We start from the raw sequence: 17566 nt of genomic DNA, 5'->3' as shown, positions 1-17566 counted from the left end.
AAAGTGTGTCTGGCCCTGGGGGCGGCCCCACCTCTGTGCGCCTGCTCCTGTCACGCTGTACCTGTTGAGTGTTCCTGTCTCAATCTGAAAAGTGCCTGTCTGGGTGTCCCTGTCTTTATAACCATGGACCTACCTCCAGCGGTGCGTGGACCGGGCTTTGAGTCCCTGATTCACTCAATGCGCCCCTGACTGGACCTCCGTCAGTGGAGGCGTACCTGTCCAGCGTTCTTAGGTCTGAACGTACCTGGCTCTACCTGTCCCTGGGTCGCAGCACGCACCTGGGCAGTCAGTGCCTGACTCGGTGCGCATAACCGCTTCGGCGTGTCTACCTTCCCCATGCGGGCCGTGCACGCCCGCCCTCCGGGTCCCCCAGCCGCCGGGGCGTCGGGGCGCGCGGAGACGGCTGCATCCCCGCGCCCCCAGCGAGGACGCGGGGCCCGGCCGGGCTCGCTCGGGCTGCGGGGGCGGGGCCGGAGCGCGGGGGCGGAGCAGGAAGGGGCGGTGGCCGCTCCGCCCCCTGCCTCCCGGGCCGGTTATCCCCGCCCTGGCCCAGCTTCCGCGTCATGGTCGTTACCACCACCTGCCCGCCCACCCGGCCCGTATAAAGACGCCGCCGGCCTTGCCCCCAGGACTCGGCCCCATGGAGACGCCGCCGGCTGCGGCGGACGCACGGCGGGGTGAGCGCGCGCGCGGCGGCCGAGGGGCGCGGGCCTCGGGGTCGGGCGGAGGAGGGGGTGGGGAGGGCTCCGGCTGGGACCGGCCGGAGGGGGAAGGACGTGAGGCCGGTCTCCTTCGGCCTCGCCGGTCCTCGGGACCCCCCTCCTCAACTTAACTCAAGTTGGGGGAGCCTGGGGGAAGGGGCACCAAGATCCAGAGGGGGAGCGTGGGGCTCGGGGCCGGGACAACCTCCGCGTCACCGAGCGCGAGGGCCAACCAGAGTTTCCCAGCAACTTTTCTCGCTCATGGGTCGCCCCGGAAACTTCCCCTCCCCCGGTCCAGGAGTCTAGCTACGGGCCTTGCGCCTCCTGGGCCTGGACTCCGAGCTCGCGGCTGCGATGGCCTCTGCGGGGAAGCCCCCGGCCCCCCCACCCGCCAGCGCACTTCCAACCCCGGGTTTCCACCTGAGAGCCCCGCCCCGGAGCTGTAGGGGCTCGGCCAGGTTCTCGGAGGCCTCCCAGGACTTCTGAGTTCCCTGGGTTGGCTGTGGGGCTGGGGATGGGGTGGGAAATGGTGTCGGATTGCCTAAGTTCAAATCCTTGCGCCACCAGCTAACAGCTGGATGACATTGAGCAAGTTCTTAATGTCTGTGGCTCAGTTGCATCCTTTGTATGATGGGATGTGATCATCTCTAGCTGGGAGAGCTTCTGAGAGGACTGACAGAGATAACACGTGAAGGTGGTTTTGCATAGTGCCGCTAGGCCCTATTGGCCCATCCTGTTGCGTGGGGAGGAGGTGGCAGAGGTGTGGGAGAGAGCCATTCTCTATGCCTAACCCTTGTGGTTGTCCCACAGGAGCTGTGACAGGTGCATTCCGTGAGCCTGAGCTGTGAGTGTCCGGTTGAGAGAGGCCCACCCTGGAAGCCAGCCCAGCCATGAGTCGCTGGGAACTTGAAGACAGCCACTGCTGCCAGGGTGCCCCCAGGCCAGCCCAGGAGCCCCCTGCTGAGGACGCATCAGCTGCCGAGCTGCAGATGAAAGTGGACTTCTTCCGGAAACTGGGCTACTCGTCCTCTGAGATCCACAGTGTCCTGCAGAAGCTGGGCGTCCAGGCCGACACCAACACGGTGCTGGGCGAGCTGGTGAAACATGGGTCAGCAGCCGAGAGGGAGCGCCAGGCCCCATCGGACCCCTGCCCGCAGCTCCCTCTGGTTCCCCGGGGCGGGGGCACCCCCAAGGCTCCCACCTTGGAGCCCTCTCCCCCAGAGGAGGACAAGGATGGCAGTGACCTGAGGCCCGTGGTCATCGACGGGAGCAATGTGGCCATGAGGTACGTGTCACTTGTGTGGCCAAGACCGTGGCCAGCGGCTGGGAACGGTGGCCCTGTGTGTCTGAGCGTCTGGTCAAGCGGCCTCCGGGAGAAGTTGGACCTCTCCTCGCAGACTGGGCTAGAGGAAGGGAAGACCCTTTACTGAGGCCCTACTGTGTGTGAGGAGGCTCCCTTAATCCTCGTGGCTTCTTGGAAGTGAGTTGGGGATGTTCTAGGGGTGAGAACGGGGGCTCGAGGACATGCTCAAAGTCACACTTCTGGCAGGGAGTGGAGCAAGGATTGGAACTCAGGTCCTGTCTCCGGGGCTTGGCTTGTGCTCTTTGCCTCTCCCCGAAGGCCAGCGCTCTCAGTCTCAGTTCCTCTCCTGTGACATGAGGCAGTATAGCGTTAGGGATCCGACTGTGGGCTCCAGCTCACTTGTGGAGGAGCCTCCTTCCTGGGCCTCTTCGGCCCCCCCGAGGTGGTGGTTATGAGGAATGAATGCACAAAACCTCGAGAGAAGCCAGTGCTCAGTAAACAGTCGGAGAAGTTGTTGTTGTTGTTATTATTATTCAGGCTCTGGAGCTTCTGAGGCCTTGTTGTCCCAGATCTGGGCTGCCGTGGAAGCAGGCCCAGCAACCAAGGCCTTTGTAGCTGTGACCAGGAGTGACCTGGGGGGTGTGTGACCTGGGGGGTGTGAGATGTGACTTGGGTCCCGTCTGATTCAGCTGGAGCCCCGTGGGCTGGACTGGGCTCTGGTGGCTTGCCCGGGGCCAGAGTCAGCACTCAGCTCCAGTAGCTCACCCCCACTGTGCAGGTTCTCACGGGAAGCAGGTCGGGTGGGGCCGGGGCTGCCACAGACCCCAAAGGTCTTCAATCCAGGCCCCGCCCTCTGGTCCTGCTTTCTCCAGTCCCTCCACGGGGCGGGCGGGCTGGTGAGTCACGGCTGGGTGGATCATTCACAAGGAAAAGTTCCTGTGGGTGTGGCTGGGGAGACCCCAGACCTGGGGTGGGGAGTGGGGAGGGCTCCTTTCCTGGCTGCCCTGAGGGATCTCCCAGGTGGGCTGCCTGAGGCCTGGATGCCCTTGGCCCCTCCCACTCCTGGCCCTGCTGGGCCAAATCAGCTGTCTGGCTAGTCCCAGCCCAGCTCAGCAGGAGTGCAGGTGGCCTTCCTCTGGCCACCTTCGGGTCAGTCTTCTCATCTCTGAAACGGGCTGAGCCCGGGTGGGAGGTTGAGGAAAGCTGAGGCCCGCATGCCAGCGGCAGCTGATCGCATCATGTGCTTTGAATGTTAGGGGGTCCCCTTTCAGCCTCCGGCCCTGTGCGGCTGGGCAAGGAGTCAGGACGGGTCTGGGACTCCTTCCTGGGGTGGGGGTGGGGGTGGGGGCTGGCGTGCTGAGCCCCCAGGGGAACCATGTGCTGTGTGTGTTTGTATCCTGGCAGAAGGAGGAGGGGCCTGGGAGGGAGGAGGGGCAGGTGGTGGCCGGAGAAGCCGAGCCGCCGGGGCTTTCTGAGCTGGGGCAGGAGCCGGAGGGGAATTCCAGCCTCGAACTTCCTGTCTCAGCTGCTACTGGGTTCCTGCCCTGCCGCCCCCTCCCCCCTCCCTGAGGGCAGGCGGGCCAGCCCCCACCGTATGCAAATTGTGGGGAAATTCACCTCTGTTTCCTTCTAAGGGAATTTTTCTCCACTAGCTGGGCCCAGCCCAGGCAGATCTTTTCACCTGGACAGCTGGTCCTGCCCTGCCCTCTGTCCTAGGGTGGAAGCAGCTGAGCTGGAGTCTCCTAGACTCACACATCTTCCCACTGTCTGATTAGCCAGGCTAGGGGACAGACCGGACTGCAGTGGGGGCGGGAGGGTGTCTGGTTTTCCTGTGCTGGCAGGGCTTCCTCTGCTGCAGAGAGAGGGACCAAAGTTAGCTGTGCAGAGACTCCGGGCCTGGGAGGGGGGTGTCGGGGATCCACTTGAGGGACTGGATATGTGTGTGTTCTCCTTCTGCCAAGAGTAAGGCTCTGACCACCTGCCTGGGGAATATTCTGGGGGCTAGGGCAGCTGAGAGCAGACTTGTCCCCAGCCAAGGTTTTTGATGCCCAGAGGGCATCCTGGAAGCCTTGGTGTCCAGTGAAGTCCCAGGACTTGCAGATGCTGGCCTAGGGTGGGGCGTATGCATGCACACACGTGTGTATAGAAGGAAGTAGGTGGATGCGTGTGCAGTCTGCATCTCTAAGATAGGGAGCCAAGTAGAGATGCTCACACCTCCCCACGGTCTCAAGCAGGCAGAGCAGGAGGCCCAGGGAAGGGAGTGAGGTGATGAGGGAAGCAGTACACCTTGTAAAGACAGACCAGGGCCCTGACCCTTCCTGGAAGGTCAGGGAAGGCTTCTCAGAGGCGGTGACACCTCACATGGGTGTCCTGAAAGAGGAGCAGGAGTTTGCCAGATGCCTCATTTTTCCTGTTCCCAGCCTGTTCCTCCCTCTTAACACTGTTCACGCTCAAGTTGGGGAGCTTTTTTTTCGCCTAGATAAACTTCAGGTCTTGCTGTTAGGGACAGCAAGGCAATCCAGTGCCCCCAGACGTGGGTTCCAGTTCTGTCTCTTACCACTAGCCAGGGGAGCTTAGATGAGTCTCGGAGCCTTGGTTTCCTCACTGTGGCTAGCCTGGTAAGGATGAAGCCAGGAGGTGTGCAGTGCGCCTGGTCTCCAGTAGGAGCTCTGTCCTTGCCGTCAGGGTTGGCACCTGTCTTTGTACCTGTCTGACATCCACACCTGTGGTGGTTATGAGCACAGGTCTGGCATTGCATCTCTGTTCCACTATTGCTGCTGTTTGACCCTGGCTACTAACTGCCCACTGTGGAACACAGTCTCCCCTCTGAATAAAGGGGAAAGGGGCCTTTAGTGATATGACCCTCCTCAGGGGCTTGCTGATGATTCACTTATGCTCTTAGTCCAGGGCCTGGCTCGCAGCTCATAGTAAATGTTAACTTTTATTATAAGCAGCTGGCGGAGAGCAGGGTGGCCCCACCTGGCAGGGACAAGCACTGCCTTCAGGCTGGACTTTGCCTCCCCTACAATCTCCAGGGACCTTCAGACCCGGGAGCCCCAGCCTCACCCCCAGGCAGCCCCCGTGCCCCCCTCACTGCCCCACCTCCCTTTCTGCCTTCTCTTGGGGCTCCAGCTCTCACCCCCTAAAGCCACCCACAGGATGTGGTCGACCGTGGACTTGCCTCTTTTGCGTAACGTTGATTCTGTTTTATTTGCCAAACATGAGAGTCTGAGTTATTCACTGAGGGGTTCTGAGGGGCGGGGGCTGTTGGGGAGGGAGCCTCCCCAGCCCGGACCCAGAGCCTTCCCATGACCCCACTGTTACCTGGGAGCCTCATCCCCCTCCCATCCTCCCACGAGCAGTTGGAAGCTTCACTTGGTTGGACTGTCTTTGGCCTCAAGCAACAGGAAAGTTGTCCCACTGACATGGGCCCTTCTTAAGGAGGCTGCAGACTGGGCCCATTTTTCAGATAGAGAAACTAAGCTAGCAGCATCACAGGGCTTGCTTCTGGATCTGGCCACGTTTGGGTGGGTCAGGTCTGGTCATCAGACTACAGAGGGGATGGCCCATCTCCCCGCTCTCCTGCTGACAGGATCTCCGGCATCCTGCAGACCATCTTTCTGTCTTGGGGTGGGGGCCGGGGAGGCATGCCCTCTCCAGAGGGGTGAGGAGAGGATGGGCTGTCCAGGTGTTTGGGGGAACCGGTCCTCTTGGGAGGAAAAGCAGTGTCCTTTCATTTTCCACTTAGGAAAGGCCCCTGAGCGGCCGCCTCCGCTCTGTCACTGCCTGCCCCCGTGTTGGAGGCTGGCATCCTGGCCCCTTCGCCTTCGCCCTCCTCAGGTCCCAGCCCCAAGGGGTTCATGCAGGACTCAGCTCTACTCCAGCTCCAGTCCAGAGCAATCTGGTTTCTCTTCGGTTAGCCGAAGCTGTGCCTCCCCCACCCCCACCCACAGTCCTGCCTAGCGGGGCGAGAGAGGCTGGTGACTCAGTCTGCATGTGTAGTCTGTCCCCGTGGTCCCGGCACCCCCCGGGGTGGGGCAGGAACCAGAAGTCTCCAGCCGCCTTTCCCCCACCCCCAGGTGTGTTGCAAGCGACCTGACCCTCCCCCACGTGGGGAGCGGGTGGTGCCAGATTCCTGGGCGTTTCCTCACTGTCGGGAGATGGGACCTCAGGGAAAGTCCCGGGTCAGCCATTCGGGGTGCTGTGGGAACCAGCAGGGAATGCAGGCCTTGGGCCCCCAGCCAGAGGCAGTAGGCTGAGCCAGTGGCTCTGCCACCCAGGCCAGGGCAGGGGCTGACTGTGTCCCTCCTGTCCCTCCCAGCCATGGGAACAAGGAGGTCTTCTCCTGCCGGGGCATCCTGCTGGCAGTGAACTGGTTTCTGGAGCGGGGCCATACAGACATCACAGTATTTGTGCCATCCTGGAGGAAGGAACAGCCTCGACCGGATGTGCCCATCACAGGTGAGTGGCATCTTGGGGTGGGGCATATCCCACTGCCCCAGGAGCCCTGGTTCTCCCTAAGGGAGGCCCTTTGGATGTGACTGACAACTTCCAGGCCTCAAGCAGGGAGCAGCATTTCTTTTCCCAGCATTTGCTACCCTCAGCATCTCTGCTCTGAACAGTGGTCACTGGAGGTCACCTTGTGCAGCCTCTGCCTCCAAGTACCGGGTTCCTCCCTCACCGAATGGTGAGGTGCTCTTTCCACACCCCCGTGGCACAGGGGCAGCATAACGTAGTGGCTGAGCCCGTGGCCTCTGGGGTCCTTCTGGTTCACTTGTTCTGAGCCACCTGCTCCTCATCTGAGACATGGGGTTGGGGGTGTGATAACCTCACGGGGTCGTTGTGAGTCCACCCACGGTAAATGCTCAGACGAGGGCCTGGCATGTGGTGAGTACTCAGTAGATGCTAGCTGTTGCCCTCGTTCTTACAAGTGCCCCCAGCCTTTGCGGGTAGAACCGAGTTTATCTCCCTAGATGTCTTGAGATCTGGGGGCAGGCTGGCTGGGGTCATCTGCTCCAGGAAAAGTGGCTCTGGGAGCTGTGTCCTGGTTATGGATAGAGCAAGACACTTCTCCCTGGGGCTTGTTCACAAACCCCTACAGAACAGGCGGGGTGAGCCAAGCCAAGACCCCCTCTGCCCTGAGCAGGCCTGATGTCTGGAAGAGGGAAGGAGAAGGCCCGGCTCTGTGCTCGGGAGCCCTTGCTGAGTGGGACCTGCAAGCCCCCTAGGTGTTCCTGGTTTCCAGGCAGCAAACTGTGACTGGCCCAGGTGAGGGGCTGAGGGGTGGCGCTGGCCTCAGCAGAGCCACTTCCTGCCCTCATGAACTGACCACCGGGAGGCTGGGGAGCCGCATGGGCCTAGCTCTGGGTCCAGGCTGGGCCCTGACTGGGCCCTTGCCGCCTCCCAGACCAGCACATCCTGCGGGATCTAGAGAAGAAGAAGATCCTGGTGTTCACACCATCGCGGCGCGTGGGCGGCAAGCGGGTGGTGTGCTACGACGACCGCTTCATCGTGAAGCTGGCCTTCGAGTCCGATGGGGTCGTGGTCTCCAACGACACGTACCGGGACCTGCAGGGCGAGCGGCAGGAGTGGAAGCGCTTCATCGAGGAGCGCCTGCTCATGTATTCCTTCGTCAACGACAAGTATGTTCCCGCGAGGGGCGCCCGGGGGGCTTGGTGTCTGGGGGGAGAGCAGGGGTGCCCTCGGGAGGGGCGGGGCTCCGCTGGGGGCCACGGCCTTGCATCCAGGCTGCTTTGGGAGAGAGACAGACATGGCACTGCGTGAGAAGGGTTGGGCTGGGACCAGGCCAGGGCAGGAGTTTTTTCATTTAGGGGATGGAGCAGTGGCCTTTGTGATGGAATATGGTCAGTGGTTCCCCGAGAGCCTCGCCAGTTCCCAGCCCTGAGTCTCTGACCAGAGGCCAGTGGACGCAGACTGAGCCTCGGATCTTCAGGTTGCTGGCCTCCCTCTGGCCTCAGAGAGTTCCCAGCACGAGAGGTGCCCACGTCTCTGGCCCTCTGGACTGGGACCTCCTCCTCCCCTCCCTTGGGGCGATCCCACCCAGAGCCCAGGGATGTCCTGCTGGCCCGGCACGAGTTTTCTAGGAACTGCCTCCTATTCTTCCTGGTGAGGCTCGGTGCCCCCCAGCACTTAGAAGTCTCCATTCATATCTCCCTCCTGTTCTGCAGGTTCATGCCCCCTGATGATCCCTTGGGCCGTCACGGGCCGAGCCTGGACAACTTCCTGCGTAAGAAGCCGCTCACGGCCGAGCACCGGAAGCAGCCGTGTCCCTATGGTAAGACAGCCGGGTCCACCCTCCACGGCCCTCCTCACTCTTCCCCCTTCCTCTCTCGCCTAAGTCGGCCTGGGCCCTAAGTTCTTCCTCTTGGGTCCCACCCAACCCAGAGTTTCCTGAGCCTCCCCCTTCCGCCACCCACCCCTGGTCACAGCTTCCCTAAGGTCCCTCTCACTTCCCTTCCAGGGAGGAAGTGCACCTATGGGATCAAGTGCCGATTCTTCCACCCCGAGCGGCCGAGCCGCCCGCAGCGCCCTGTGGCTGACGAGCTCCGTGCCAATGCCCTCCTCTCACCCCAGAGGGCCCCGAGCAAGGACAAAAGTGGCAGGCGTCCTTCACCTTCGCCTCATTCCGGCTCTCTGCCAACAGAGCAGGAGCAGTGCAGCCTGGATGGGAAGAAGCTGGGAGCCCAGGCATCCCCGGGGCCTCCCCAGGAGGGTCCGACCCAGACCTTTGCCCCGGCGGGTAGGAGCCTCCCGCCCAGTGGGGGCAGTGGCGGCAGCTTCGGGCCCACAGACTGGTTTGCGCAGACCCTCGATTCACTGCCATACACCTCCCAGGATTGCCTGGACTCGGGCATTGGCTCCCTGGAGAGCCAGATGTCAGAACTGTGGGGGGTTCGAGGAGGAGGCCCTGCTGAGCCAGGCCCACCTCGGGGCCCTTACGCTGGCTACAACCCCTACGGGGCTGAGCTCCCAGCCACTCCGGCCTTCTCTGCCTTTGGCCGGGCTGTGGGTGCCGGCCACTTCAGTGTCCCTGCTGACTACGCCCCCCCGCCAGCTGCCTTCCCACCTCGAGAGTACTGGTCTGAGCCGTACCAGCTGCCCCCACCCACCCGAGTCCTGCGGGAGCCCCAGCTGCCGGGCCCAGGGAGTGACAGGAGCCCGTGGGGTGGGGCAGGCAGCCTGGGCAAGGAGCGAGCCAGTGTGTACACCAAGCTGTGTGGCGTCTTCCCCCCACACCTGGTAGAGGCCGTGATGGGGCGCTTCCCGCAGCTCCTGGACCCCCAGCAGCTGGCGGCCGAGATCCTCTCCTACAAGTCCCAGCACCTCAGTGAGTAAGCAGCCCTGGCGGCCCTCATGGGCAGTATTCCAGCCTCTGAGGGTCGTCAGGCTGGGCTTTGGGCCACCAAGCAGCCCATTTGCAGGCCCGGGGCCCACCCTGGAGGCTTGACAGAGGGAGAATTAAAGTAGGGAAGGGAACCCACAAACCAAAGATACTGTAGGATTGGTCCTGGCCCGCGTGGCGCCTCACCGCTGCCTGCGCAGGCCAGGAGCGATCGCCCTGTTGATACACATTGTATCTCTGTAGTTTAAGGAGACGCTGCCGGTACCGGCCGTCAGTCCATGGCTGAAGCCCAAACCCTCCTTTCTCTCGGAGGGCGGGGAGGGAGGCAGGGGGAACAGAGGCCTGGGCTGGGGGCCCTGTGCAGGCCCCCCACCTCCGCCCCGTCCCTGGGATGCCGGCCTCGGCTGGCTAGTTGGGCACCGTGTGCCTGCCCTCCAAGGGCCCCTCCTCTAAGCCAATGAGGCCTCGGCCGTGCTCTCTTGGGCCCGAGGCTTCATGTCAGTAAGCAAGATGCTTCTTAATAACCCACCTTCTGTCTCACTCTGTTTGCCTAGCCCATTGCCCCTGCCGGGGTCAAGGGCCCTGTGCCCCCACCCTTTCTTCCTCCCCCTTCCTCTGTACTTGGAGTCGCCTTGCCCTTCCCCAAGGGTGAGGGGACGCATGTTATGTGTGTACGGGTGTAATGTTAAATATTTTAAGTGGAAAGTCCTTGTCTCCTTAACACATCAATAAAGTACAACATGAGCCCCTCTAAGAGGTGATGGTCTTTGTTGTGCTGGGCTTGAGCTGGCCTTTGGGGGATGAAAGGTCAGCAGGTGGGCACCCGGGACCCGCCCAGTTCCACCGGCAGCGCTCCGGCCCTGTGGGGCCAAGGCATCCATATGAGGCCTTGGGCCAGGCCATGAGAGGAGGCTGTGGACATGTGGACGGGGCTGGGGGACAGTTGGGAGGCAGAAGTATGAAAGGGCTTGGAGCCCTGAGGCTGCGGCGTAGGAATGGGGTGGCACTGTTGGAGGGACTGGGCTGCTCCCCTTTTCTGCCCTGTGACCCAAGCCGGGGCTAGGAAACCACCTGGCTGAGCAGAGGCTCCAGGAGAGCCTGAGGGAGCGGGAGTGGGGGGGCCCTTGGGTGCTTGGCTCTGGCCCCGTCCTCCCAGACGTGGCTGTGTCCTAGGCCCAGAGTCGCTGGTGGAGTGGGGGTGCTGGAGCAGAAGCAGCCTGGGGAGGCAACGTCAGGGTGACCTCCAAGTGGGGGTTAAGGGTCCTGGTCCCAAACTCAAGAACTGGCTCTGCCACCTATTGTCACCTGGGGCAAGTGACTGCCCCCTCTGGGTCTCAGTTTCCTCCTCTGTGAAGTGGCGATAATGATAGCACCTACCTCGTAGGGTTGTTGTGAGGAGTCCCTGGGCCTGGCACATAGTAAGTCCTCATTAAATGGCCTCTGGGTGGCTCTCCGTGGGCTGTGTTCACCTCCAGCCACCCATCGACCTTCTTGTCTGCCCCTAGAAGGAATGAGGCCCAGGCAAGAATATGCATCTTTTTTTTGTTTTTTTGCAGGTGGAAAAATGAGGTAAAACTGTAAAATATTTTAAGTGAAAAGCTTGACTGTCATATGATCCCCACACAAACACCATCAGCTGGGGAAAATGGAAAAAATACCGTTTTAATAATTCTGTCTTTGAATATCTCACCTAATTTGTATTTATTGTTTATGAAGCTTTCATAGTGTCTGTATTTTTTTTTAGAAACTGCTTTACCACAGAACAGCTGTGTAGCACGTTGGAGAAAAATGCCACATTGGCAATCTCCCTGCATGTCAGCCCCTGCCCCATTCCCCCTGAACATTCTTCAGGGTGACCAGGATGGAAATGATGTCAGCCAATGTTACCTCGAAGCCCCCACTACATGCTCTTCAAGGTGTCCTGTGCCTGTTGCTTCCACCCTCGTCGGGAGCTTTTATCTGCCCAAAGAAACGTCATTGCCTTATTTATAAAATATTTTTTCCAATCAAGAACTGTATTCCAGATTAAGAGGCTATTTATGGGCCTTTGTTTTTACGGGACAGGAAGCTAAAATACCGGACTGTCTGGTTCATTATCAGCCACTGGCAATGCTGAGTGACTTGTCCAAGGTCCCACGGAGGAGGCCAGATGGGGGCAGGGCCTTGAGTGTGGGTCCCCAGGTTCCACAGACCTGAGGAAGGGAGGGCCCCAGACACCAGTTTGCAGGGACTCTCAGGCTCCGGAGAGGGATGGAGGCAGGAGGGGCTGGGAGCAGGAGTGCCCTCAGCCCCACACCTCACAGCCCTCTTAGGTTTACAACGTCCACGTAGGAGTCCCTCCGGCACGACAGCTGACATGACCCCCTTTCCACCTGCTCAGCGGTCGGTGCCCCAGCGCCCCCACCCACCGAGCCCCCTCTGTCTAAGCCCACGGTGGAGCGTGAAGCCCGCGAGGCCTGGGGGTGGCGTGGAAGGAGCAGTAGTGCTCTTGCCCATCGCACCAGCCAACTGTCCGTAGACTTCGGGGCTCACATTCCTTGACCAGAACCAAACTCTTGGTCATTTGCTGCTTCTGCTTTGGGGAGTGTGGGGCAGAGAGCAGATGCCACAGGCAGGGGGACAGTGGGCAGAAGGTCCAGGTTGGCTGTGGTCAAGAGGCCGTGTCTGGCCCAGCTGCCTCATTGACAGGCACCCTGACAAGGGCAGCAGAGCCCACGTGGCAGGTGCTGGGGGAAGGGCTGGGCTCCGGGGCGGCTTGAGTCCTTTCGGTGCCCTGTCACTCGGCCCAAACATCCCCTGCTTCCCCCAGAAGCTTGGCCATCCAGGGTCTGGAGCCTCCCCTTCAGGCCTCTTTCTCAATCTGGCTTCCAGGTAGAGCCATTCAGAGGCTGCCAGGCCCAGTACCCAAGGATGTTCCTTTCCCACGACTAGGGGTTTAACTGTGAAGTCTTCCCTGCCACATTTTTCCCCATCTGCTGAAGTATCTTTACTGATGGGGGCCTCACTGTTACCACCCATACAAGAGACATAAGGACCCCTGCATCTCTCTAGACCTGACAAGAAGACACCTCAGTTTGTGTGGTGGCAGCATGAGAGAAAAGAAGACTTGGGTTCGATACCCCCCCCTTCCTGGGCGTGTAGCCTAGAACAGCTCACTACCTCTCCAGACCTCAGCTTCCCAGCCTACCCCCACTGGAGAGCCAGGAGGTTCCGGGTTCTCATGAAGGAGAGGGTGGCGGGGCCGGAACGCGATCCTGAGACAAGCTCAAGCCACCGAGGCGCTGGAGGGGACCAAACTCGGCAGCCGCCCTGAGCCTTTTCCTCCTTCTGTTTTCCTGGTTCCAGGAGCTGAGAAGCAGAAGGGGAAACCAGCGAGTATGCAAATTCCTGCACTGTTGGGAAATGATCCTGGAGCTCCCCAGCGTGGCCTCCTGCCAGCCCTTCCCTGAACCCCGACAGGCCCCCACTGACCCAGTCTTCTTGCAAGTTCTGTCTCGCACACATGGGTTAACCAGGCTTGGGGTGCACAGTGACTAAGGAAACCTCGGCCTCCCTGGTGGAGACGGAACCGCCCAAAACGGGATGAAATTCCCTGCCCTGGATGTCCCTGCCCACTCTGTCCCCATCCCACTTTGCCAGCCTGAGGAAAACCCAGCAGTCTCCAAAGATCTGGGGACCTAAATTAGGAGCATGAGGGCCTTGGGGCTTCAGCGGAGCGGCTCTCCCAGGCACCCCCCGCCAAGTGCTATAACACCCCAAACCTCGCTTGTCACCTGCAAGGTGGTGTTGGGGAGTGGCTGGGACGAGGCCAACGCTTACCACCTAGCTGCTACTTCCTCCCTCCTCCCGCCAGCAAAGTTCTGTGCCCTCCATCTGCCCCCATGTCTCCTGGAAGAGCCAGAGTCTGTCTCGCCTGCACAGAAGGGCAAGCCCCCCGCCCTGAAGGAGGTGCTGGGCGGGTCTCCACCAGAGGCAGCGAGCGAGTGAGCAACAGAGAAACTGGGATTCGTGGGACACAAGGCTATGAGCTGGGGGGTGCTGTCAGCCCGAGCTCTGGGCACAACTGCTCCCCGGGGACTCTTGCCCCGCAAGAAGGCAGTCTGAGGATCCTAGCACATTTGCCCCAGGGCTTCTCAAACCTGGCTCTTTTTTTTTTTTTTTTCCAGAATGGGTGGAGTAAAGGGTAGTGAGTAAGAGCCTGTTCTGGGGGCCTCCTAGTTCACGCGATGGGTGTGGGAGACTTGGCTGAAAGAGACAGGAAGTAGGGCCCTACAATTAAGGAAACCCAAGCCAGCCCAGGCCACGGTATGTAAATCTTCCCAGCCAGTTCCTGGAGCAGGAGGAGACCCCAGGCTGTCATCCTGGGGTGTGGCCTCTTGAAGCCCATCTCCAGGCAGCTGCCAGCATCTTAAACTACTCACCCAGTTAAGAAATGGCTACAAAACTCAGTGGGAGAAAAGGATCGGACAACCACCCCACCCCACCCTGAGCTGGGCACGTTGCTGGGAAGCAGGTCACTGGGAGGGGTCCAAAGGCTCTGATTCTGGCTGCTCTCCCAAGAGCCTGCCAAAGCCAGAGACACTGGTGGCGCTCTGCCTGCCACCTGCTGGCGCCTCCTGGTACAACCGCCTGTAGAGCAGGGGGCAGGCTCAGCCCCCACGGCCACCCGCCCTGCCTGGGGAAGGGCCTAGAGGCAAGGATCTCCAGCAGGATCCACAGACGAGAATCTAAAGAGAATTTACAGGAAGTAAGCACTAAGGCAAAAACGGGATTCTTCTTTATTTTCTTTGAGGAAGACTAGCCCTGAGCTAACATCTGCTGCCAATCCTCCTCTTTTTTGCTGAGGAAGACTGGTCCTGAGCTAACATCCGTGCCCATCTTCCTCTACTTTATATGTGGGATGCCTACCACAGCATGGCTTGTCAAGCGGTGCCATGTCTACACCCGGGACCCGAACCGGCGAAGCCCAGCCCACCAAAGCAGAACATGCAAACTTATACCGCTGCACCACCGGGCTGGCCCCAACCGGGTATTCTTAACGGCATTTGTGGCTCCACCCTGGAAAGCAACACCAGAGGTCCCAGTCATGCCTTCTGCAAAGTTTAAAGCTCCAGAAGATTCCAAGTGTTCCAGGTAACAGATTACCCAAGAAAAATTCTCAGGAACTGGAGGAATAAGAAGGAAAAAAAAAGGAGACAATAATGCAGGCATTCCCATTTAAAAAGTGATTTGGAAGATAAAGTCACAATGAGATCCATGGGTTGTGACCCTTTGGGTCAGCAATCCCACTGCTAAGAATCATGCTTGCAAAATGATGTGGGCAACGCACTCCAACACCGTCTGAAACAGCAAAAGATGGGGAACAAGATCAACGCCACCAACAGGGGGCTGGTGAAATCGGTTCTGGTATACACGTGGAAGGGAATATGAAGCAGCCAATAGAAACGAGGCTGCTGCATTTATAGGTTTTCCAAGCTGTATTACTAGATGAAAAAAGTATGCTACCACTTTTGTAATAGACACACGTATGTGTGCATACTGCTCATATATGTACACAGTTCCTCTGGAAGGACACACGAGAAACTGGCTCTGGGAAGGACAACCGGTGTTTGAGGGGCAGGTGGACTATTCATTGACCGTTCAGTACATTTGAATGGATGCCATTGGCAGTTATTACTTACTCAAATTAAATATTGTAAAGCCCCCTAGGGGTCAGACATGAGTTGTAGGGTTGGGGGTGGGGATCTGAAGGAGGGCTGTATTGGCCAGGGGTCTCCAAAGTTTATTCTTGTACATGAACAGTGAAAACCTGCAGCATACCGACCCCCATCATGCATTAGTTGTTAAGCCATGAGAACTGCCATTTTTGAAGATCAAAACGGTTGAATATCAGCAACTGCTTGTGGTTCAACCTAACATTTATTCATAAGTTACCTACATGTACTCGTGAGCTTTATTATATAAACATTCAAAGTGAGGAACTAAATAAGGCTGAGCCTGAAAGTAAATATAAATCGAAGGCCTGACTGTTCCTCCTGCCCCCATGAGCCATCCTCCACGCTCCCCAGCTTGGGGGCCACTGCCCCACGAAGTGGGGATCAGAATCGGCAACATCCAAGCCCATCCCAGCGACGAAACTTTCGCTCTACAGAAGCAGTTTTTCAAAGTGAAGATTGTTTCGCAGCGTGAAGTTCACCCCTTATAAATTCCAGACAGGATAACATTAACTTAGATGGACACAGGAACGAGAATCCCAATTCCTTCTTCTCGTGGTCTCTGCCTCTTCCGCACACCTCACCTTCCCGGGCGCGACAGACGCTGGCGGCCTGGGAGCAGTGAACGTGCGGGAAGCAGCACCATCTGCTCTGCGTCCACGCTGCACCCACCCGGCGCAGCCCCTGCGGTCCGGCTTCGGGCACGTGTTTTTAAGTGTAACAAGGCCTCAGTAATCTGGAATAAGGCTGAGAGGCAGGGAAGTCAGAATAAAAGCCGAAAATAAGTCACAGAGTGTTTCAAAACGGCATACAGGTTACTGCCTTCAAGCTGAGGCCTTTCAGCATTTGTTTTCATTCCCTCACTGACCGTATAGATCAAGATGGTGGGAGTCCTCCTTGGGACGTTTAGAGGACTTACATGACCCCAAAACCCAGAGGCTCAAGCTTGGAGCTGGAAATAATTCTGATGCCTACTTCCTACTCAAGCAGGGGGCTTTCTTCTGAGCAAACAGTATAAACTCATCGCGGAGAGAACGGTTAATCTATTTCTTGGTCCTTTTTTTAACGCATTTTGAAGGCCCTCAGCTTCAGGCATGCCCAGCAGCTCTGACCAGTCCACGCTCTCTCAACCCACACGGGCCCTGTCCACATTCACGACGCTGCCCTTCAGACCCCCCCTGGACCCCAAGCAGCTTCCAATCTTTTACTTTGTGTTTGTTCCCACTCTCCATCTTCAATTTGTAGGGTCTGTGGTGTTTGGAACATTTTGAGTTTGAATCCTCTTTCCCCAGCTCCCTGGAAGAGCATACTTGAGACTCCCCAGGACTCTTGCACAGGCAGCCAACTCCCAGAATAAGACATAAAACCTAACTACAAAGTGCCTGGACTTCTTGTTAATATCTTATAACTACCAAAAGGAGCAATAGGACAACCTGCTCCCATCGTGGAGATGAGAAAGCTCAAGTACAGAAAACTAGGTTTACCCAGATGGCAGAAACCAACCAGTAGGACTGCCCTCAGCCCTCCCATCCCCTCTTGTCCCCTGGATTACTGGAGAGGGAAGAGGACACAGCACAGGAGCCATCTTGCAGTTTGGCTCTAGTTCTTTAAACCAAGTCATTTTCTTTTCCTAAGACCTGAAGCCAAGTACTGTTCCAAACCCAGCTAACCTAGTCAAGGCAGCCCAGAAGGAACGCCTTCTCGGTGCCCCTGGGGGTGGTCCAGCTCAGGGGCCACTGGTGGGGGCTGCAAAGATGGGAGGACACAGGCCACCCAGCAGACCTCTACCAAATGTTGTAGGTGGGTACTGCGGGGGCAAGTGCCACCTGAATGAACATGTCTCTCTGTGTTGGCACGTTTATTCTTTTGATCGATGACTTAATCAAAGTCATTACCTTATCCTCTTTGAAAGTGGAGCCAGTTAGTTTATAACAGAAGTTACAAACATCTCAAGCACGCGGGCAGGGATGCCTTGCGCCCTTTCTCAGACCACCCAGATGTAGGGAGCCCAGGCGGTCCTTCAGGACTTGAGTATCTCCAGCACGCCTGGCCGACGTACAGGAAAACTGAGAGGTCCTCTAATCAGTAATTAAACTTCATAGAGAAAATAAGCATAAAGCCAGCAGCCTGTCTCTAACTACGATTACATACACACGTGGGTGTATTGGTATACATAGATAGGCCTGTAAACAATACGTCTTCTCAAGAGCAGTCCTACCATAGCTCTAGGAAATAAACTATGAGAGTCAGCAATGTCTCCTGGTTTGCTTTGTGCTTCCTCAGAGCTCAGGAAACTGCAGGCACTCCTCCCTCCCAGAGGAGACAAACCAACAGAGAAGAACGCAGAGGCTTCTGGTTCCCATTGGTTTTAGTTGCTCTTGTTGTTTTTTTAAGGAACAGTCTAAATATACGAAACAATTTCCTTTAAAACCCTGACACTGGAGTTCTGCCACCAAAGACACACCTGAAGACATCTAAACAGCCA

The 17566-nt window shown here is 58.4% G+C and overlaps 1 protein-coding gene across 1 annotated transcript; it reads left to right on the top strand.

Moving 5' to 3' along the window:
* Window positions 1–557: 557 nt before the first annotated feature.
* Window positions 558–10131, top strand: ZC3H12A (zinc finger CCCH-type containing 12A). The gene is made up of 6 exons (XM_046663186.1): window positions 558–677; window positions 1512–1986; window positions 6326–6465; window positions 7412–7646; window positions 8193–8299; window positions 8486–10131. The coding sequence occupies exons 2-6, from the start codon at window positions 1592–1594 to the stop codon at window positions 9358–9360; spliced, it is 1752 nt and encodes a 583-aa protein (XP_046519142.1). The 5' UTR covers window positions 558–677; window positions 1512–1591; the 3' UTR covers window positions 9361–10131.
* The last annotated feature ends 7435 nt before the right edge of the window (window positions 10132–17566 follow it).

Source organism: Equus quagga, chromosome 5, assembly GCF_021613505.1.
Source record: "Equus quagga isolate Etosha38 chromosome 5, UCLA_HA_Equagga_1.0, whole genome shotgun sequence".
Classification (NCBI taxonomy): Eukaryota; Metazoa; Chordata; class Mammalia; order Perissodactyla; family Equidae; genus Equus; species Equus quagga.
Note: the sequence above shows the minus strand (reverse complement) of the source record. Positions and strands in the feature narration are given on the sequence as shown.